At 39.3% G+C, this 23,820-nt stretch overlaps 1 protein-coding gene across 2 annotated transcripts in view; it reads left to right on the top strand.

The window, feature by feature from the left end:
- NELL1 (neural EGFL like 1) overlaps positions 1-23,820 on the top strand; it is an 812,163-nt gene that overhangs the window by 377,279 nt on the left and 411,064 nt on the right. For both annotated transcript variants that reach the window (XM_041729681.1, XM_041729680.1), the window contains exon 13: positions 8,252-8,377. In XM_041729681.1, the coding sequence (XP_041585615.1) occupies positions 8,252-8,377 (126 nt within the window). The remainder of the gene's footprint in view (positions 1-8,251; positions 8,378-23,820) is intronic.

Below are 23,820 nucleotides of genomic sequence, written 5' to 3'. Positions count from 1 at the left end.
ACTTGACTCTTTACTATCTTAAACCAATGCTCTTGGTCCAGCAGTCAGAGTACAACAAGTATGCGTCTTGGAGATACAGGGACTTGGGTTGAAATTCTAGGTTATTTTATATGTAGGCTCTGATGCTAGTCCCTGGGATGGAAATAATGAGATGCAATGTCCACAGTGCTTGCTGCAGAGTATGGTCTCAGTAAATCTTGGTTTTCTTTCCTCATTCTGTTAACTTTCTAAATGTGGATTGCAAGTAGGCATAACCACCTCCCACCAACTGCCCCAGCTCCAACCTTCTCCATGTTGCCTTTTTCTAGGAAATTTTTTTAAAGGATTTCATTTATTCATGGGAGACACATAGAGAGAGGCAGAGACATAGGCAGAGAGAGAAGCAGGCTCCTCATGGGGAACCCGATGCAGGACTTGATCCCAGGACTCTGGGATCACGACCTGAGCCAAAAGCAGTTGCTCAACCACTGAGCCACCCAGGCGTCCCTTTCTAGGAAATTTTTAGGAACAGCCTGAGTAGATCACACCATTTTATCAAGAGAATTCTTTGCATTTGCTTCTACCTTTGCTACCCAGACCCTGCAGTCTAATGATGATTATGCCAAATTCAGGTCTGTGTTTGCTCTGAACTCTTATGCAGATGGAGGCTGGTGATATATGAAGAATCATTATGCTACATCAAGTTTCATTTTAAAGTCCATAAGTATACCTTTTTAAGATGAAAACAAACTACTTCACCGTCCTGGGGAGGGACATAAATCATGTATTTTTATTACCTCAAAAGACCACCAGAAGATGAGCTCTAATATTTCAGAGGTGACAAGCAATCTATATGAATGAATCGTAATTCGAGCCCCATTATACTTGAGCTGATATATACTACAGTGGGGTTTATAGATGTTTCTTGAAAAATATTAAAAATAAAAGAATAACCAGGCCTTTTGTCTCTAACTTTTAATCCTATAGGAGCAATCAGTCTTAAGCAACCAGCATAGAAACTGTATTAAGCTTTGATTCAAGATGGGAGCAGAATGCTGCTACCTGTTTTGGGGCTCTGGGTCCCTGGAGCCTAAAATGTGAAAGTGTTAAGACTGATTTAAAAGAGCCAAAGAAGCAATGATGCATAGTGTGGGTATCATTGCTCTTCAAATAGAGTGTACTACCAGGACAGCTGTTACGAACAGCCTTGCACATGGGCGTAGAATTTGGAGTTCTACTTGTTTCCATATGCCTTCTGGCAGCATCAGACATATGTAAAGGAGTTATAGGATTGAATCATTATTGAGGGCTTGGCAGTGAGAACACTGCCAACTTTGAAGTCAGACTGTGTGGGTTCAAACCCAGGCTCTTAGGCTTATGACTTTGTGTCTTGGGCAAGTGACTTAATAATCTCTGAGCCTCGTTCCCTCATCATGACATGGTACTTCCTTCAAGAGGAATAAATGGAGTGATGAGATGCTACCTGGGGAGTACCTAGCACGGTGTCTGGTACATAGAAATGACATCCATGAGGGTTGCTCCATCAGTTAAGTGGCTGACTTGGTTTCAGCTCAGGTCATGATCTCAAAGTTGTGGAATCAAGTCCTGCATCAGGCTCTGTGCTCAGCACGGAGTCTGCCTCAGACTCTCTCTCCTTCTCCCTCTAGCCCGCTCTCTCTCTCTCTCTCTCTCTCTCTCTGAAATAAATAAAAATCTTTAAAAACATGACATCAATGTGAATACTCTGAAATGAGTATTAAGCAGGTACCAGGTGGCTATTCCTGGTTTTATCCTAGGAGATTATACACATTGAACCTCTTAGTCCTCTTGGTATCCTCCTGTGCCTAATGGTGTGTGTGGGTTTTTTTTTTTTTTTTAATTCAGTCATTCTTCCAGGAGTTAGGTGGACTATGGTTCTTTTTTTTTTTTTTTTAAATGATGATATTTTATTTTCTTTATTTTTAAAAAAAAATTTTTTTAAATTTTTATTTATTTATGATAGTCACAGAGAGAGAGAGAGGCAGAGACACAGGTGGAGGGAGAAGCAGGCTCCATGCACCGGGAGCCTGATGTGGGATTCGATCCCGGGTCTCCAGGATCGCGCCCTGGGCCAAAGGCAGGCGCCAAACCGCTGCGCCACCCAGGGATCCCTGGACTATGGTTCTTAATAAAAACTTCATAGACTTATTGAGACCTTTAACTTAAACCTGGACTAGAATGTATCCAACCACCACCACCCCATTGCGGTTCCACCTTAGGCTCAGCCTCTTCTTGTCTTCTGGATTTTGGGTGAATGTCACACCTGCAGAGACCACCACCTGAGAAAGAAATCTGCTTCAGGCCGAGCATGAGCACCACCTGGGCAAAGGTCAGATGGCCTTTGGCTTAAAATCTTTGGTGCTTTGGGCGCTATGCAGTTTCTCTCTGTGAGCATCAGTTCCTTCTTTCATCAGGGAGTTCTGTTTGGGCTTTGCACTTGCTTGCTTTGTGATTATTCATTGCCTTTCAGGATCGTCGTGAACAATAAGCAGCATGTGTCTTAGGCTCATTTCAAAAATCTCAGCTCACTAGTTCTCAAGATTGTTTTCTGAGGATATCTCAACTCTGAAGATATTTGTTAATTCTGTTTTGATTCTTTCTATAATCAGATTTGCTTTTGGAGCACTCTTGAGTCCTGTTGAAACTATCTGCAGGGCTGTGCCTTTCCTCGAGGATGGAGAGGCAATCTTTGTTTTGACAATGTACTGCCAGTCCATCCCCAGCTTCATCCTAAAAACAGGGAGATTCTCAGTTCTTTCCTTCCTTCTATAGTCTTGCCTCAAGGGACACAGCTAGATGACTCTAAACACTTTACAATTTTTTTTTTCTTCCCTCTGTATTAGTTATACCACCAGGTAGTTTTTAGATCTGGTTGTTTGCATGATGGGAGATAAGCAACAAAGATAAGGTTGTAACAGTTTAATTTTCTGGTACATTTGTCAACTTTTCTGCTTTATTTTGGTGCTTTTTCTGGACTGATGCCAGGAAATCACGAGATCTGCAAGAGCTGAAATTATCAGGGGTCTGAAGTGAAAATGAAACCAGCTCAAAGACCCCTCACTGGAGCAGCAGAGATGTATGGCATGGGGTCCTGCACAACCCGTAGAGAGCAGAGGTTGGGTAAATCTATGTGAGAAATTCTCACTGGGATTTTTCCAACCATCCCTTTGTCCTGTTGTTGAAAATATTTTTTTTCAGGGTCTTAGAGTCTTCTGAGACAAAGAGATGGTTTGGCTGTTTGAGTCCAAAGAAGCTTGTTACAGCCAAGGAACTCCTTTAAATGTAGAGAAGGCAGATAGATGCCTCTCATCGGTTATCCAGTGGCCTAAGGGAAATGAGCCAGGAGTTTCTCTCTGGGAGGAGCTGACAAGGGTCCCTGACAGGGAAACATTCATTGTAGTCGGTAGCCTGGTTGGCAGCTGTGGCCCATGGGCCGAAGATTGAATTGGCTGTAAGGCAAGTCCTGACTAGTTTCTCATCTTAAAGAATGTCTGGGTATCCCAGCAGGAGGAGATGGAGTTCAGCGGGGCTGTCTCTCTGAGAGTAAAATACCAAGGTGATTTAGCCTTCAGCTTGCCCAGCTCCAATCCATTCTCCTCACTACAGCTAAGTGATATTTTAAAAACAGAAATTGGTTGTGCCACTACCTTGATTAAAGGCGAGACTCCTTCTCATGGCCCACAAGGCTCAGCAGGATCTGACCTGAGCTTATCTTGCCGGTTTCTGTTTCAACAGACAAAGCTCCTTCCTCTGATTCTTCTCATTCGTCTCTGTCCGGTATGTTAGTCCTCTCCCCTTCACCTGTTTCTCTTCTGTTTTAGGTCTTGGATGAAACACTGCAGAGACTGCTTGTCTGGCCTTCTCAGACCATGTCTAATCCCCACGTTAAAAGGTCTCCCATTCTTGTTAGAACAAACTTACAAGTTTTGCTCAATGTCTTGCCAGGTGGTGAGGTTCATGGGGGCGTTTTGTTCATCCTCCACCTCAGGGCTTCATAGAAGGCCAATTAATGTTCATGACCCTGGGATTCTCTCCCTTCCTAACTCTGCAGAGACAAAAGTTTAACAGACTTATTTTTTTTTAAATTTTTTTAAATTTTTTCTCCACCTCTAGTCTCTACTTGATGAATTTCTATGCATCTTTTAAGATCATGCTCTAATGATTTCTTTCTTTGAGATGCCTTTCCTAGTCACCCTCTATACCAGTCGGGGTGACCTCGATGGCTTCAGTTAACAGAAGCATATTTCTGGCTCATGCAACATGGTCATCAGGCTTGTTTGATTGCCTGCTCCTCACTCAGGTACCCAGGCTGAAAGAGTCTCCATCTCTGTGCTTCCATGATTTCTAATGCAGAAATAAGAATATGTGGTCAGCCAGGTGCTGGCTCTTAATCTGTTCACCTAGAAGTGATATGCTTTGCTCAGACATCATGCCCAGCCATATAGCTATGCTTAACTTCAGAGAGGATGGGGGTGGGATGCCTGAGTGGCTCAGTGGTTGAGCATCTGCCTTTGACTCAAGTCGTGATCCCAGGGTCCTGGGATTGAGTCCTGCATGGGGCTCTCTATGAGGAGCCTGCTTCTCCCTCTGCCGGTGTCTCTGCCTCTCTGTATCCCTCATTATTTATTAAATAAATAAAACCTTTCCCCCCCCCAAAAAAAAAAAAAAGAATGGGGAAGTGTATTTGCATGATGTACCTTGGAGGGGGGTGGAACTGGTGATGTTTGATGGACAACACTAAGCCAACCAACTCGCTCCAATGCCTGGCTTCTCTTGATATTCCCAACCTCTCAGGTACAGTGAGCTGTTCTTCTCCTCCTCCATAGTCACACGAAAGATCAACAATAATCAACAATAACCGAATCACATCCAGACTGTTAATGTCAAGCATAGCACTTTATAACCCTGTCCCCTAGCTTTCTAGCTCGCATTTTTAGCACCCTCATGGTAACCACACCTCGCCTCCATTAGGATTCCTGCTGCAGTTTGGGCTCCCTAAGAAACAAACTCTGGGATGGAGGTGAGCATGCAAGAAGTTTATTAGGAAGTGCTGTAGGGATGAAGGCCTCTGGGGAAGGGAAAAATGCAAAATTGGGCAGAGGGAGAAGTTAGCCCAGTCTCATTGAATGCTCTGAAATCTGGATGGTCTTTCAGAATTATCTAGAGTTGGGATAAATGAGAAGCAGTCTTTGTGGTGGGTCACTCATAGAACGCAAGGGTGACCGTGACTGTATAATCCCTCATTAGCCAAGGACCGTTTCTCTAAAAAGATAACAGCTAAAGATTGTTAGTAGACAGTACTCCCATTAGCTGGGGATTATGCTTTTTACTTCTGAAGTGAGATCTGAGAAGTGCCCACCCCTAATATCTAATCCATTTCAACTGGCTGCCTCCATCTGTATGTTTTCACATCTTTTCGCAATAGTTGACATTCCTTGCAACTCATTATCACTTCTTTCTTTATATCTTCAGTTCCCCTCTATCTCTCTTTACGCATTATATCTGCATAAAAACTTATCTCTGGTTATAGCTAACTTTCCAGTTACCCTGCTATTTCCCCAAAATATCTGAATGAAATTGGAGAAAATACACAGCCATGCTGACTGCCCTCATTTATGATCACAAATCACGGTGGCTCCTCAGCCACCTACTATATGCTTGAGCAAATTTTTGTTCCCTTTTTTCAAAATGACTATGTAGGACCTTCTCCCCTCTCCTTAAATATCCAATAATTCATCCGTTTCTCAATTCTCAGGTGTTACCATCTCTTTTCATTTTACTGAGGAAATAAAAATACGCAGAGAAGGGACGCCTGGGTGGCTCAGCAGTTGAGCATCTGCCTTTGGCTCAGGGTGTGATCCTGGAGTCCCAGGATCAAGTCCCACATTGGGCTCCCTGCATGGAGCCTGCTTCTCCCTCTGTCTGTGTCTGTCTGTCTCATGAATAAATAAATAAAATCTTTAAAAAAATATGCAAAGAGGAACTACTTCATCTTCCCACCACCAAATATGCCAACCGTTTCCACATCTTCCCTTATCTCAGCTTTGTTCTTGTTGTAAGGATGACTTGTTCCATTTATGCACTGTAATCCCACTCCCTCTGCCTTCCCCAGGACTTTGCTCCTGCAGTGATCTCCCTCTCCTACATCATCAGTTTGCTTCACTTGTGTCGAATCCTTCCCAACAGCGTACAAACGTGCTGTGATCTCTTCCATCTTTAAATAAGACTCTTGTCACTGAGTCTCCTCAGAACTACTACCCCATTTTTCTTTATAAGGAAAAAAAAAATCTCAAAAGGTTTGCCTTGTTTTTCTGTCTCTATTCCCTCATCTTCCATCCTGTCTTTAATTGACTCCAGTCAGACGTTTCTCCACCACCTTCCCAAATCTGCTCCTCTCGGGTCAAGGTCAGCAGCAAACTACCTCATGCCAAATCCAGTGGTTAGTGATGATGTCTTTATCTTATTCGGCTTCTTAGCAGGTGACAAAAATGATCTTTACTCCTTTCCTGAGACACTTTTCCTCATGGCTCTGTGATATTCACTGTACTGTGAAGCAAAATGCTTAAATGATGCTAGAAATGGACTTTTAAATTAAGGCCCTGGGTGCCCGAAAGATCTGAACTACATCTCCCGCTCATGTGTAGTTACTGTTCTGTATTAAATTCATAGGAGAGTTCCCTTCAGACCCTAGCTTGATGTAATCTTATTATATTGTTTTTATATTCCTGTTGTCTATTTAATTGTGCATTGTCTTGGATCATTTTTGGAAGCACGTGATCTTGTGTACGTTAGAACACTTTATTGCCTGAAGCATTTCACTAATTTCTGGTGTTTTGTTCTTGTAGTTAAGGAATCTTGCTAGCTGTGTGACCTTTTGGGATCTCAATTACTACACAATAACTTTTATTTATGGGCTGACAGATCTTTAGTGCTGAAAACATTCTGGTATTATTTCAGTGTGTTTTACTAGGAAATAAGTCAATCTACTTTTACTTTTAAAATGTAGCTGTGTTTAATCCTCTGTTTCTACACATGAAGTGTATTAGGACTTCGGTGATTACCTTAATAGTAATACTATGGTTGACTATCATTTTCAAGGTGCTTTCAGGAAGTAAATCATAGTAAGAGTTTGATTTCTGAGTTCAAATCCTATGTATAGCAGATTCTAACAGGATGACCTCATGCCAGATATTTAACTTCTCTAAGCCTCGAATTTCTAGACTTCTGAATGTGGATAGTGCTGTTCTTGAATCATGGAATTATATGTGGATTACATTAGATAATGCATTTAACGATGTGAAGCAGTAGATTCAGAACTTGGCACATATGACTAACTCATGAGAATTTTAGGACTCAGTGTGGTTAAATGCAAGTTATAGGTTAGTAGCCAGAAGAATCAGAACTAGAATTCTCACTATGTTAGGTCCTTAGGCTGTGCTACTCCCTTCCTCTCCGTCACACATAAGCACTGAGTACAATGAACACAAAACCATTTCTGAAAAAAAAAAAAAAAAAAAACTTCCAGAAAAGACTAAGGGCTATACTTAAGGTTGTGGGTTATTTCAGTTCTTACCATGAATGCTTATGAGGAAATAGGTGATGCTCTGACCTCCGCTCCAGAGAGAAGAAAGATCTTTTTGTTGAATCAGCCCATTGTTCCATCACATGGGAAGGATCTCGAGGTCAAGGGACGAAAGATGTCAGTTTGTATTAGGCAACAGCCGTTGTCTGTATTCACAGAACAAGACGGAGAAGCTAGCTGCACCATCATTTGTTCACAGATGGATTAAAGCGTGTCTTAGTAAGACACATGAGCAGAGAGGGCTGGATCCCCTTGATCTCACTGATAAAAGCTACACCATGTACAGTGGACACCTAATAAATATTAATTAGTATCAACTCATTGGACACACAACTCCTTGATTTTGGATGTTTAAATCCAGCATCCTCCTTGGTGAGAGATCAATAATAGTATATTCAATCTTCATACTTCTTGGTTTCTTAACTGTTACAGCTGCCCATGCATCTTTCTCTCAAAATACTTTCAGCTCAAGGTGGGATCTGCTGCACCTGAATGCACCCGAATTTGCATTTAAGTTTCTGTGTTTAATGTCTCTTGCTTTTTCTCTTAGCTCTGATGGGCACTTGCCTTTTTAAATTTCATTGTAAGACGGTCACACTATAGTTCAATCATTCACCTAACTGTGATGTTGCTTCTTTTGTTCTCCCTCAGATATTGATGAATGTGCAGCTAAGATGCATTACTGTCATGCCAATACTGTGTGTGTCAACCTGCCTGGGTTATATCGCTGTGACTGTGTCCCAGGGTACATTCGTGTGGATGACTTCTCTTGTACAGGTAAGCACGAAGAAGCAACTTTATTTTTCTGATTAAACGCTTCTCTGCACCATATACATGTTATTAAATTTAGCTCCACATGCTTTGTGTACTACTGTTGCCCAACTAGCTTTTCTGTTGCCTTATTTTACCCTCACCTTTAGAGAAAGTGATAAAAGAAATTTTATCTGCATAAGTTATTTCTACTCTCAGTGTTTCTCTCTGTGTAGATACACGCATGGGTCTATGATTTGAATTTGAAGCACTGGTTGCCTATAGTAATACCAAAGGAGTTAAGAGAGAAGTTTTAAGAAAAGTGCCAAACTATTTTCCTTCCATAGTGCTGAAATGTTTTTGTATATAAGAAAATGTACTTTGTTCCCATTGGGAAAGATAAGGATGAAATTGAGAGGGGGAGCAGGAGTACCTGGTGGGCAGGGATCGGGCATATATGGGAGCCAGTCAAGACTTGATTGACATGTGCTGATGGTCCCCTAGATGGCAGGGCTGTCAGCACTAAACTGGAAGTCTAGGTATGTGGGTGGTGCCTTCATGGAGGAATGCTGGCTTTGTGAGGCACTTGGAGTGGGGCTTCCAATATACTTCTAATTATGTATATGGAGGTATGAACAGTAAATTGGCTAAGGATGGTAGAAAGTTTTGTGCCTTTCTTCTTTTGGTCAAAAGTTCTTAAATGACCACTCTGTAGCCTTTAAGAAAAGTGCCCCTTGAACACAATATTTCAGTCATTTTATATCTTTCCTGCATCTTTTTTTTTTTTTTGTCCTAATAACACTGGCCTAGAAACTGAATTTGTCACTCAGAATAGACCGCCACTCTTAGTATATTTTATTCCGAATGACCTTTCCAGAAGTGCAAGAAGTTGCAGAAGTTAGGGAAGCATGTTTGTGTGTTCAAATAACCTTTTCCATTGATTGTTGTATATTTATAAGTTGTTATTTTTTGGCTAAGGAGCTGGTGATGTCAGATTAGTACAGGTTTCTGACGGCCACAGATGGCCAATCTCATTTATCTTTTATGTAGTGTAGCTAAAAGTCCTAGAGCAAAAAGAGATTGTGTAAACACAGCATGGTGAGAGCTAAACATTTTAAAGGGGATGCAAAAGTCTTTCAGACAGTCTAAAAATCTGCTGTTCTGTATGATTGTTTGTTCTTAGTAAATAAACCTCGGTTATCCTGATACCTTAACCCTATGATTAGAAGGAACCAGTGAATATCCTCCTACCACAGCAGCACATATCATGCAACTCCATGAACCTTGATTAAGGCCCTGCTGTGTGGAAAGGGCTTGTTGAAATCACAGTGGAATACTACCTCTGGTTTACTTTTTCACAGAGGGAGAAAGACTGGAGCTCGGTGCTTGTTGAAAGCCTTTTAGTATAGGTGCCCTGCCTGGTGGTTTATATATGGAATGAGATGGAAAATGTATTATTTATAGAACTGGTTCCGCAATTACTTTTAGAAAGCAAACTATGTTATTTGGAATAAAAGACAAGGGTGTGAGTGTCAATGGGTACCCAGGCATCTCCCACACCATCCCCCTCAAAAAAAAAAAAAAGAGATAGGCTCAGAGAGACTTACTCTGATTTATATAATTAGCTACTCATTATCCTATCACCTGATTCTGACTTTCGAATATCATGTCACCTGTAGAGTTTTAGTTTTTATATATGATTTTTAAAAATTTGTTACAGTGTAAGATCTGAGAGCTGTGACCTTTTCCCTTTTGTTCACTACCTATCTTGGCTACTTTAAAACACAACCTAGTTGGGAGGGGTTAGGGGGCTAGAGAATATAGCCGGGAAGAGTGCAGTGCTCAACTAATAATTATTGAATGAAGGAATGAACAGAGCTACTTAGCTTTGGGCTATTTACTTCTCTAGATTTCATTTATAAAATACAGCTTGTATCTGCTATACCTGTTATATGTAACTGTTAGGTTATTGTGAACATCAGATTGTGTATGTGAAGACGTTTATCATGGCACTTGCCTCAATCAGGATAGGATGTTCTGCAGTAACAACCTCAAATATGACTGATTTAAAATAACAAGTTTTTGTTTGCCTTTGGCTGGTCAACAGGAAGGGCGTTCTGCTCATCATAATTACTGTGGGGTGCAAGCAGATGGAATAGTCAGTATTGTGAATGCTGCTAGTCACCAAGATGTGAAAACAAGAGCCTGGAGGGTCTTGCAACAGTCATTAAATGTTCTTATCACAGAATTACATATATGCTTTCCACACTCTGCTCATTGACTAGAACTGGTCACCAGTACCCAGCCAACTACAAAGGGATAAGGAAAGACATTTTCTACTTTGTGCCTAGAAGGGTTAGGAAACCAGAAATACTTGGTGAATGGTGCTAATGAGTATCATAGTGATTTCATGTTTTGTAGACTCTCAACAAATTTTATTTATTTTGACAGGAGCTGTTCATTAAAATAACCCTTTTCCCCCCAACAGTTCACAGTGTGTTGGGGACAGTAGTAGTCTCAAGACAATGATGATATTAAGCATATCTGTGTTAAGGACAAACAAAATGTAATAAGGAAAAGTTGCTTCATTTCCAGAATAGAATGTTTGGGATGTTTTTGCAAGCCAAGGGGAGCTACTGGAACTTCCTGAGGCATGTTAGCCTGTGCGTGGATTAGGGTAGGAATTTACACTGTGGGATATGGATGAGAGTGAAGAGAGCTGAGAGACAAGCATTCTCTCTGCCATTTCTCCTTTAGACCAGGCTCTAGGGCCTCCATTAGATGGTTTCATAGTAAGCTGGAGCTCTGATACTTACCTTGGTGTCCTGAAAGTAAGCCTGTTAGGGTGAAGGTGCTCTTTCTTTACTCTTCAAGGTAGATCGGGTCCTCACCAACCGTCTCTGTTGTTTCTTTATTGACAAAGAAGATTTCTTCCTCTAAGTGGCTATTTGTCTATGGCAATAAGTAAGGTGTCTAATAGATGTTGGCCACTGTACGGCATCTTTTCAGGTGTTGCATTTTCCAAAGACAATTTCCTGGTAGAAATCGACAGGCATAAAGGCATCCTTTGTTTCTCCCAAGTTCCTAATACAGCATTTCTCATTAATGGCATTCCTGATTTGCAAAGATCATTCTACCCTCTATCCCAAATTAATTAGCATCTGCTGCTACTGTTAGGTTGGTTTTCTAAGTATGTCAAGGTCACTGTTTTCTTTCTTTTAGTATGCCATTTGGCCTGACGCCAACTTTCTAGAAGTCACTGATAATACTGAAAAGTTATATTCAACCTAAAATTAGTGAGCTGAGAATTGAAGATCTATCAACTTTGATATTAGATTGGTGAATGAATCAGTCATTCAATAATTTCATTAATTTATTAATACATCTAATATATAATTAGTGTCAGGCATGAGTGTTAGGAAATATGGTCACTGAGAATAGTGATAAATGACTTCTGTGCCCAGAGAGTTCATGATTAATGAGGCAGCATCTTCACAAGAAAAAATTCAAATGTATATTCACTATAAAAAATGTTCCAGTGTTTGCCAAATCAATCCCTCTTGAAAGTCTTAGTAGAATTTAGATGAGCATTGGGTGCTTAATCCCATGTTAGTCGTTACTCCTTTTTAAGTTCCAAAGAAGAAAGTTTAAAATAGCTATTCCAAAGTTTATGCTGATAACCACGGTCCTTTTAGAAAGTTGGCACCTGAGATAACAGATGCCAAACTTGATGCTGGAGGGGAAAAACAATGTATCAAACAGAAAAGAAACTCTAATTCTTGCTCTCTTTTTTATCTTGTTAAAAATTGAAGAAAAAATTTGTATCTCATGGGAAAACGAAGTTAGGGTTTAACGTTGCGAATACTCACCTGCAACTTAAAATGCGCTGTAACTTAATTTTTGCCCCTAGATGCTGGGGATTCCCTGACATGACTGTGTGTTTATATATGAAGCTCTGTACTTTCTTCTAGGAAAGTTTCCCTTGCCCTCTGAACGGGTGAAATCTAAAGAAAGCATTTGACTCTTGACACTGGGGCAGGTTTTGACCTTAGGATTTATGAGTCTGAATCACTTTCTCTCCTGTATGAGAACCCTGAGTTGCCCTTGCTCTTTTATGAATTTCGAAACTGGAGGATTCCCTGAAATTGAGCTGGTGGGATGCTTTTCTCTGTATCTTTTGATTTTTGGAGTGGTCAGCCTCCTTGATTTACTGATGTCTGACTTTCATTTATCCCCAGTTTAATTCCCCATGTTTAGGTTGTTTGATAAGATGTTATCATTAGATACTAAGGTAGCTTTAAAGCGGGATCTGTGATTTATGACAATAGCATGTAGCAATAAGACAGGTAGTTGACAGTAATGGGTAAGCATTCATTTTTATGCCAAAAACTTCCTATGAAGGTAAGAAATAAAGGAAACAAGTGAGATAACCTTTATCTCATGTGATTTCAATTACCTTGCGCAAGAGATTTGTATTTTCTTGATATTGGCATGGAAGAAATCTTGAAGTATATGTTTGAAGTACTTCAAATAAACTTGTAAAGTTAGATATAATAGTCTGTTAATTTAGTGGTTTAAATTAAGTACCTTATAATGAAAAGAGGTAAGGTAACAATTTTAAAAAGGGTTTAGGAGCAAAAGGTAACTATTAGAAATTTTAGACTATTTTTCTGAAAAATTATTTTCTCCTAAGGTTGATATACAGAACACTTTGAAATATGAGGTAACTGATGTTTTTTTATTGAGCAGAGCCATATGAAATAGAACCAAAATAGAACACTCTGCAACTTGACAGAGCACGGTGGTAGATTTTCTACCAATTATCCTTATCTTTAAAGCACATAGCGTGTGCTTATTTTGGACATGCTTGTTCTGACTTACTTTTGACTATCTGGTAGCATTAAAGGAATAAGCTACTAATTACTTGGCTCTCAATCTCAGAAGAGGTGAGACAGCCTGAAGAATGAAATTCCAGTCATGGGCCTCTAGACTATTTTGCTTTAGTGAGAAATGCTATATTAAATGCTGTAGGATGCAAAACTACCTTTGTTAAAGATGAGAGAAAACATTTATCAATATACTGAATAAGGAAAGTCAAAATAAGACCTATGCTTTTGAATATTCCAAAACCCAACAAAAAGCTATGATGATTACTAGGAGACATTTACCCTTTGCTTTGATTTGTTTGGCTGATATGTCCTCGTGCTGCCACCCCCACCCCAACTTTCCTTTAGTCAGATCTGTTACTCACCTCCCCATACAGAAAAGGGATGTGACAGTACTGAATGCAGGATTCCAAAATCCTGCTATGTGTGTGTGTGTGTGTGTGTGTGTGCACACGCATGTGCATGTGTACAAATTTCTCAACCCTTAGCTCAGGTTAGAGTCACTCGGGACATGGGGGCAAAAAGTCAATGTTGGGATGTACTCTTAGAGATACTGATTTGCATTTGGTTCTAGGACTGAAACATGGCTTCAGTTTGTTTAAAGGCCCAGGTGATTCTAATGTGCAGTTTGATTTTTGTAAAACAGGATGGCAGAGATGAATCTGAAGGGAGAAGAATTGCCCTGCATATTATAGACTAGAAAAACCAGAATTGGTCACAGAGGGTCAGGAAGTAATGAAGGCAGAGACTTGAACTGTGTCTGGAGGAAGGGCACTGCCTCCAAGGCTGCATTCTGAGATATGTAACACTCTGGAGAGAGAAAAATCCTTAACAAAATACTAGTAAACAGAATCCAACAATACATTAAAACCATTCACCACAATCAAGTGGGATTTATTCCTGGGATGTAAGAGTAGTTCAATATTCACAAATCAATCAGCGTGATACATCACATCAATAAGAGAAAGGCTAAAAACCATATAATCATTTCAGTGGACACAGAAAAAGCATTTGACAAAGTACAATATCCATTCACAATAAAAAAAACTTCAAAACTTCAACAAAGTAAGTTTAGAGGGAACATACCTCAACGTAGTAAAGACCATATATACCCAGGGCTCACATCATACCCAATGGGGGAAGACAGAGCTTTCCTCTGAAAGTGAGGAACAAGACAGAGATGTGCACTTTATTCAACAGAGTACTGGAAGTACGAGCCACGGCAGTCAGATGACAAAAGGAAATAAAAAGGCACCCAAATCAGTAAGAAGTAAAATTTTCATTATTTGCAGATGACATGGTATTATGTAGAAAAATCCAAAAGACTCCATCAGAAAAATGCTAGAATAGATAAATAAATTCAGTAAAGTCTCAAAGTATGAAATCAGTATGCAGAAATCTGTTGCATTGCTATACAATATTAATGAAGCAGCAGAAGGAGAAATTAAGAAAACAATCTGTACCCAAAGTAGCAAAATACATAGAAATAAACCTAATCAACCAATAAACCAACCAACACCTTCAACCAAGGTGAAACACCTGTACTCTGAAAACTGTAAAATACTGATTAAAAAATTGAAGATGACACAAGTAAACGGAAAGACATTCCATGCTCATGGTTTATAAGAACAAATATTGCTAAAATGTACGTACTACCCAAAGCAATCTACACATTTAATACAATTCATGTCAAAATACCAGCAACATTCTTCACAAATCTAAAATAAAATCCTAAAATTTATGTGGAACCACAAACGACTGAGTTACCAAGGCAATTTTGAAAAAGAAAAGGAAAGCTGGGGGTATCAGAGCTGCAGACTTCAAATTATATTGCAAAGCTATGGTAATCAAAACAGATGGTACTGACACAAAAATACACATAGCTCAATAGAACAAAATAGAAAACCCAGAAATAAACCCACAACTGTATGGTCAATTAATCTTTAACAAATCAAAAGAGAATATACAAAGGGAAAAAAATCCCAGTCTCTTCAACAAATGGTGTTGGGAAAACTGGACAGCAACAAGCAAAAGAATGAATCTGGACCATTTTCTTACACCATACACAAACATAAAATCAAACTGGATTAACGATCTAAAATGTGAGACCTCAAACCATAAAAATCCTTGAAGATAGCAAAGGCAGTAATCTCTCTGACATTGGCCATAGCAACATTTTTCTAGATATATTTCCTGAGGCAAGGGAAACAAAAGCAAAATTAAACTGTCAGGACCACATCAAAATAAAAAGTCTCTGCACAGCAAAGGGAATAATCAACAAAACTGAAAGGCAACCTATTGAGTGGAAGAAGATATTTGCAATGATGTATCTGATAAAGGGTTAGTATACAAAATGCATAAGAAACTAATACAACTCAACATCTAAAAAGCAAATAATCCAATGTAAAAATGGAAGAAGACATGAATAGACATTTCTCCAAAGAAGACATCCAGATGGCCAACAGAGACGTGAAAAGATGCTCGACACCACTCATCATCAGAGAAATGCAAAACAAAACCACAGTGAGATATCACCTCACACCTCTAAGAATAGCTAAAATTAACAACACAAGTGCTGATGAAGATGTAGAGAAACAGGAACCCTCTTGTACTGTTGGTGGGAATGCAAACTGGTGCAACCATTGTGGAAAATAGTATGGAGGTTCCTCAAACAGTTAAAAAATACAACTACCCTATGATCCAGCAATCACACTACTGGGTACTGACCCCCAAAATACAAAAACACTAATTTGAAGGAATACATGCACCCCTATGTTTATAGCAGCATTATTTATAATAGCCAAATTATGGAAAAAACCCAAGTGTCCATTGATAGATGAATGGATAAAGAAGAGGTGGTACATATATACATATACGATGGAACATAATTCAGCCATAAGAAAGAGTGAAATCTTGCCATTTGCACATTATGGATGAAACAAGTGAAATAGGACAGCCAGAGAAAGACAAATACTGTATGATTTCCCTCATGTGGAATTTAAGAAACAAAATACAGCAAAGAGACAAACCAAGAAACAGACTCAACTATGTAGAGAAGGAAGGAAGGTAGATGGGAGAATGAGTGAACTAGGTGATGGGGATTAAGGAGAGCTCTTGTAGTGTGCATGGGCTGACGTATGGAATTGTTAATCAGTGTATTGTACACCTGAAACTAGTATAACACTGTTAGCTATACTGGAGTTACAATTAAAAAAAAGATTCTGTAGAGAGGCTATGGGATGCCTCTGCAGCTGGGGCCTTATGGGAGAGACTATGAATCTTTAATTGTTATATGACTGCTGAGATGCCTCAAAGAGCTCTAAAGATAAACGACCTTTCTGTGGCAACCTATGTTCTCTGGGACAAGGACTAGACTGTACCTTCTCTGCCAGTGTCTTGCTCATTTGGGATCATCTATAGCTGTGACATAACCTGATGGAAGTAAGGAATTCTCAAAATGACCAAGGCAACAACATTTCCGCTACTGCACTTATCCAGAAGAATAGGAGAGTCATTCATTAAGTTAACCTGAAGAAACTCTAGAACTCTACGTTACTTGCATACACATGTTGGTGACTGGACTTCCATACCGTGACAGGTGAAAGAAACAAAGTTAACGAAGAGACAAAAGGAAGAAATTAAGAGATCCCTCTAAACAGGGATTATGTAGGGTAAAAACTCATGGAACATTTGATGTTCTAGGGCGAGATCCCTCTAAACAGGGATTATGTAGGGTAAAAACTCATGGAACATTTGATGTTCTAGGGCAACTTCAGTTTTCCTTATGTGAGTCTGGAAAAGCCAAATGTCAGATATTTGTTGCATTTTGCAATGTTAGTGTTAAGATAATGCTAAGTTTTTTTTTTTTTTTTAATAAGTAAATATGTTTTAGGATACCAAAGGGCATTCCTCTTGAAGTTGCAGGATGAGAGTAAGTCTGAAGGATTTGCACAGCCTTTGGCTTCTTTGTTGGGTTTAAGTGGGAGAGAGTTCTTTTTATACCAGCACTATTGTGAAGGGTCTAGGACCATTGACTGCTGCAGAGAAACTAGGATGAATGATGGAGTTTGCCCCCAGGGTGTTTGTGTATAAACCTATTAAGTACTGTGTTGCCCTTTACCCAAATTCAGCAAAATGGCTTAATATTTCTGTACACTCTGTTGTTGGAATTGTGCATTTAGAATTATAATTAAGCTTTCACATAAAAGAGTTTAAGGAGGCCTTAGCACTTACACCATTATTGAGGCTAGACGTGCGGCCCTGCTATGCCCACATTTGGGTGGACACAATGCATGAACATTTCTGTTTAATAACCTAATGAGCTATCTTATAGCCTTTGTTTCCATCTCAAAGATTTGGTAAGTGCATATGCATAGCTATTTTCCATACTTTTTTAAGGTATAGTGAAGCATTTTAGAATTTCTTCAAGATAATTGAGAATATATATTACTTATTCTTGGGCCAGAGTGAAAGCTCTAAATTTTCATGGTCACAAATCTATTGTATGTATTCGTGTATAAATTTTACAGGTTGAAAGCTTTGGCTTTGCCACTTATTTGCTTTATGAATTGGAAAACCATTTGAGTTCTCTGCTTCTTCATCAGTATCCTCTATACAGCCTCAAAGAATTGTGAAGGGTAAAGGGGACAGTATGGGCATATCAGTTCAGCTAATGTTAATGGAAAAAATCTTTAAAAAAAACCCCTCTGACTACACTGACTTAAATGATATATTCTCTTATAACAAAGTTTATAGGGACAGTGTTTCCAGAACTAATTAAGGTCCTTCATAGCATCATCAGTGACAAGGATTTTTTTTTTTTTCTAATGTCAGCATTATAGTTCGAGACTTGATGTAGCTTCCTTCAAAGATTCGAACTGGCTAAAGTAACTTCGATATCACATTTTGACTTACCTGTGTCCTAATATCAGAAGGGAAAGAGCCTTTCTAGAGTCCTTTTTTTTTTCTTAAGATAAAGATAACTTTATCAGAAAGTTATCTCCCCAGCAGATTTGTTTTCATGCCTCATTGGCCAAAACAGTTTAATATATCTATTAATAAAATATATCTTAGACAAAAAGAATTAGTTTGAATCAAGATTTATCCCTAAATAAATAATAGACAAAAAGAATTAGTTTGAATCAAGATTTATCCCTAAATAAATAAAATAATGTATATATTGTTTTCCAATTAAAATAGTAAATACAAATTATGAATGAACATACACATAATCACACACATGCATAAACAGACACCTAGAAACACAGGGAAGGAATAGCTCCCCCCTCCCCAAATAAATAACAGTACCTGAGTGGACTGTTGTATGTGATATCTTTATACAGATCATTCTCCAAATTTTCTATGGAATGGAATACAGTGCTCTGAATCTACATTGTGTTTTAATATTAGAATAAAATGTTATTAAAATAACAGAAAATGCTAGGCAAAGGTGACATTAAGTTTATTTTGTCTAAATTCCCTCTCCTACTAAAATAAATTTTTAAAAATGTTTGACTTGATAGTGATAATGCCTTTTATCCTTAGTGACATAGATTATAAATCTAAACTAAAGAGATTTAAAGCAGTGACTCTGCTTCATTACGTTCCTGGAGAATTTGATTGACCAACATGGCAGTTGAAGGACGCTTGAAATTATGATCCTCTCTTCTTCTTTGAGGATCCAGGAAGGTGACCTTATGGATGAGTCGTACCCGCCCAATTCTTTGTAAGCCTTTCTGGCAGGGCTTCCAGGTTCAGGGTGTGGTCCAGTGTTTTTTTAATTTTTAATTTTTAATTTTTTTGGATTGTGACCAAGACAGAGATACTGAAAGGAGACTGAACAGGCCTGGAATTTCCACAGCAAAGCAATCACTGGATGAGAGACTGGCAGCATGGGTTCTAGTCCTGCCCCTGTCACCAGTTCCCTGAATGAGTATCATCAACTCATCATTTTTCTTTGGACCTTGAAAGATCAAGGTTAACTCAATAGCTTTTAGTCAGGGGAGCTGGGGTTCCAAATAAGTTTTCTCTTAAAAAGAGTTCAGCTTCTTTTTTAATGATAACTTTGTAAAGTTATTATTCTAATTCCATGATTCTGTAAGATATGGTTCCTGACCTGTAGGAGGTTATGGTCTCTTTGGGGGATAAAAAATTTACATTTAAGGAGAATAATTTTATAGGGCGTATAACTGAATGTTAAATTGTGAGTTGTGGACAGTGAATGTGGGAAAAGAGTCTTGATGTTGGAAGAAAGGCATTAATTACTACAGAATAGAGTGATGTGTTTTCCACAGAAAGGTATCTAAATGAGTTTGATTTTGATGTTGGTTGGGAGATGGCAAAAGAAGAATTGAGAAGTAATAGGGTATCTGGTGCTTTAGAAATAGATCCATCTGTGTATTTGTTAGTCTATAATGTGATCTAGAACTTATGTCGGTAGAATTGTAGAATTGGAAAGAGTAAAAGGCTCTGAGTCAGATGGGCCTGGTTTCCTACCCTAACTCCAGGCATTTGTTATCTGTATCATCTTGGATGAACTTCTGATAAATGGCACATCTTACTTCCAGAATTGCAAAGAATAAATGTGGTGGTACTTATAACTTGCTTAGCAGAGGGCTCCACACAAATGCTCAATAAATGGTAGCCATTGCTGGCTCTATTTACACGTGAGGAATCTGACTTGAGAATGAATGTAGGGAGGTTAAGGAGTTGGCCATAACCACAGGCTACAAAGTAGTGGAGCAGAGAGAGGAATGCAGGGCTTCTACTCCAAAGACTGAAATGCAACCTCTATCAGAGCTTTTTTGATGATGCCTTTAAAACGCTGATGCAGTGTGATCTGCAGATGCTTAGTAACCAACTACCATTATTAGAAAGAAAGAAAGGGCCTGGGACTTGGGGCCCAGAGAATCCTATTTTATCCACAACTCTGCCATTGACGAGCTTTGGGATCTCGGGGAGACTCCTTCAGTGTTCTGTGTCTGTTTATAACACCAAGAGAGAGGGTTGTGTTTGAAGGTTTCAGCATATGAAGAGCCTAACCCAATGACTGACTTTAGATGGTGCTCAAAACTGCCCTAAAACTTTTCACCGAATTTCCTTATCCCCTTACCCTCTTTTCTCATCAAGTGGCTCTTGAAGCATTTCAGAGGACACCATGGCATTTTGGAACACATTTGGGAATCTGCTTTCCTTGAGAAACTCAATCTCTGTAAACAGTGTCCAGATTCTCTGGCAACACAGACTTGCAGTCAGGTGCTTTATGCTGTTGGGTTAAGGAGACCAGTGAGAAGTGGATTTCACTGTGGTTTATGGTAACTAGCAAGGAATACATTATTTTGTTTAAAGGAAAATATTGCCTTCTGGAGTTACTAGTTTGTAAGTTGCCGTAGACCAGAGTTTTGGAATATGTTTTGTAAATTCTCTTTAAAAATTTAAGTTTGTTTCCTGAGAAGGGAAACCCCTTAAGATAGAAGACCATTGCCATTCATTAGCCCTGATGGTTGCCATCTAGTTAGTCCTTCGGGGTGGCCAGAGGACAGATTGCTTCCAGGAAAAGGATGGAAGGTCAGAAGCCCAGTGTAGGTTGGGCTCCAGGTTGGGGTCTTTGGCAGCTGGGAAATGTCCTTACAAGGAATTTGCAGCACACAGAGAGATGTGTAAAGAAAAGAGCAAGTTTAGTAAAAATATAAAAGCAACTATAAGGATAAAATAATATATGCATATTGTAGTGACATAAAAAATTCAGAATAATAATAATAAAGCATGCATAATTTAGCTCTGTTTGGAATATTTCTTCCTACAGTTTTCTGTGCCTCTGTCTGTATTCTACATTGTGCAGTTCACACGGCAGCAGTTAATATTTTAGTTTTTCTACTTATTTCATGAGCATCGCCCAAATTAGAATTACAACTGTTCGTGGCTGCAAAATATGCTCTCCTATAGATGCGTTATTATAGCTTTTACTACTTAAGAAGTATTAACATCCAGTTGCCTCTGTGTCTTCATCTGGCCTTATCGTATACCTGCGCTTATTCTGCCTCTGTTGTGATAGTGGCCATGGTTTTGCTCAGGTAAGTTGTGTGATTTTTAGCATGACAGTCAGAGCAGCCCCAAGCAGGAGGGATTTCTGCTTAGGGATTCAAGGAGAGGGAGGCATCAGCTTCTCAGGTGTTATTCATTAAGGGACATTTCAGGGAGAAGTAGGTCCCTAAAGAGCTGTGGAATATTAACACACACCTTGGTGGTGTAAGGACCTTGTAGAATTACTTTATAACTAGACAGAGGTGCTCCAGTGAACCCCTGCCTTCTTTATGATGTGTGTTTTCTAAACTTACATTTGAATTCTTTGTCCTTTAAAATTCAAAGCGGATGCATTTCCTAGATCAGCTACCTATCCCCCCCCCCCTTATGGCTTTAATTTTCCCATCCTGATTGATAAGTTAAATGTAGGGAAAGCATTAAAGTATCAGGAGTGTTTCAAATAGCTGGGACATTAGAGACTTGTAAGTCATCAGAACGTGCTTTCAAATTATAGTCATTTGATTCTGAATTTTGATGAATTTTTGAAGCAGTATGCCCAGAGAGGTCTTGCTTATGGATTATCCAAAACCTCAGGGAATTTTCTCATCAAGAAAAACTACTTTCCCCCTCCAAAGCAGGTGGGCCATTTGACTTAGTTATATTAAAATTGTGGCATTGATCAGAGGAGGCAGCTATGATCCCTCCTCATCAATGAGGCAGGGGAAGGTATTGGGACAACTACTGTCTCATCCAGAGAGTATGTGGCCCTCCGTGGCATTGATGTTGAAGTAGGCCAGGCTGAGCAGCTTACAGTTCAGGGGAAGGAACTAAGTGAAGGGAGACCCTGTGATGGTTTCCTGGCCTCATGCAAACCATTCATTTATTTATTTTGAGGATGAGTTGCAGCAGCTCACAGCTTTGGAGCCAAGATCTGAGCAAGGCTAGAGAGTTGTGCCCTCTGTCGCCTTTTTAGGATTTAGAAAATTGGCAAGTCACAAAATTGCACTACCATGATATCATGTTTACCTTTCACGGCTGCTGGAGTTTTAAATTTACTATTATTTGGATATGATTTATTCTATTTCACCTCTTATCTCTTTCTTCCTCTTGGCTCTCTACTTTTAGGTGTATTATTATAGCTTTTATCCTTGAACATTTCTTTGCTTTTTATGTTTGCTTCATTAATGTGAACCTGACCAATGGTGGTTTAAATGAAAGACTGAGGGTCAAAAAATACTGTAAAACAGGAGCAGACATGCACTGGCAAGGATGTGGAGAAGGGTGAAGCCCTTGTGCACCGTTGGTGGGAATGACAATGGTGCAGCCACTGTGGAAAATTGACTGTTCCACAAAAAATTAAAAAGTAGATTAAAAAAAATCCTATCCAACAATGCTGCTTCTGGCTATATACCCCAAATAATTGAAAGGCAGGGTCTTAAATAAATATTTGCACACCCATGTTCATAACAGCTTTATTCACAACACAAAAATGTAGAAGCAACCTAAGTGTCCCTGGACAGATAATTGGATTAGCAAAATGTGGCATATACATGTTATGGAACGTTATTCAGTATTAAGAAAGGAAAATCTGATGCACACTACAGTATGGATAAATCATAGAGAGCATTATGCTAAGTGAAATAAGACAAAAAAGACAAATACAGTGCGATTTTACTTATATGTGTTATCTAGAGCAGTCAAATTCATTGAGACAAAGTAGACTGGTGGTGGACCAGGGGCTGCAGGGAGGGGAGTTAGTGTTAATGGGTATATTGCTTCAGTTTTACAAAACAGAAAGAGTTCTGGAGATGAATGGTGCTGGTGATTGCACAACAATATGAATGTCTTCACTACTGAACCGTACACTTAAAACTAGTTAAGATGGTAAGTTTTATTTTACATGGGGAAATTGGGGGAAAAATGCCTTTGGGGAAAGACCTCCTCCTGTTACTAAATCAACTTTAGAGCCAGGTCTGGTGGCTCAGTGGTTGAGCGCTGCCTTCAGCTCAGGGTGTGATCCTGGAGACCTGGGATCGAGTCCCACGTCGGGCTTCCTGCATGGAGCCTGCTTCTCCCTCTGCCTGTGTCTCTGCTTCTCTCTCTCTGTGTCTCTCATGAATAAATAAATAAAATCTCTTAAAATAAATAAATAAGTCAACTTTAGAAGTAACATTTACCATGGTTTTCCTTGATAGAAGGATAGAATTATAGATGATAAAAGTCATCTTTTTGAGTTCATATAGTGGCTCGTTTCATTGCTTATTCATTCGTTAAATATCATTTGGGAAATCTAAGCATCAGGTGTTGTTCTAGACGTCAGACAAACATTGGTGAATAAAATAGAACTTTGTTATCTGTGGAGCACGCATTCTAGTTGGGGGGAGTCCAACGATAAAAGGGGTAAATATAGAGTAGGCCAGATAGTGATAAGCACTATGGGGAGAAATGAAGTGAGGGAAGAGAAAGGGGTGTGCTGCATAGGCCACGGTGTGGTTTTACGTGTGGTGCCCTGGAAAGGTCTCACTGCAGTGGGAGCATATAAGCAAAGACATGAGAGAAGGG

This window comes from Vulpes lagopus, chromosome 15 (assembly GCF_018345385.1).
Source record: "Vulpes lagopus strain Blue_001 chromosome 15, ASM1834538v1, whole genome shotgun sequence".
Taxonomy (NCBI): Eukaryota; Metazoa; Chordata; class Mammalia; order Carnivora; family Canidae; genus Vulpes; species Vulpes lagopus.
This window is presented reverse-complemented; position numbering and strand designations above follow the sequence as displayed.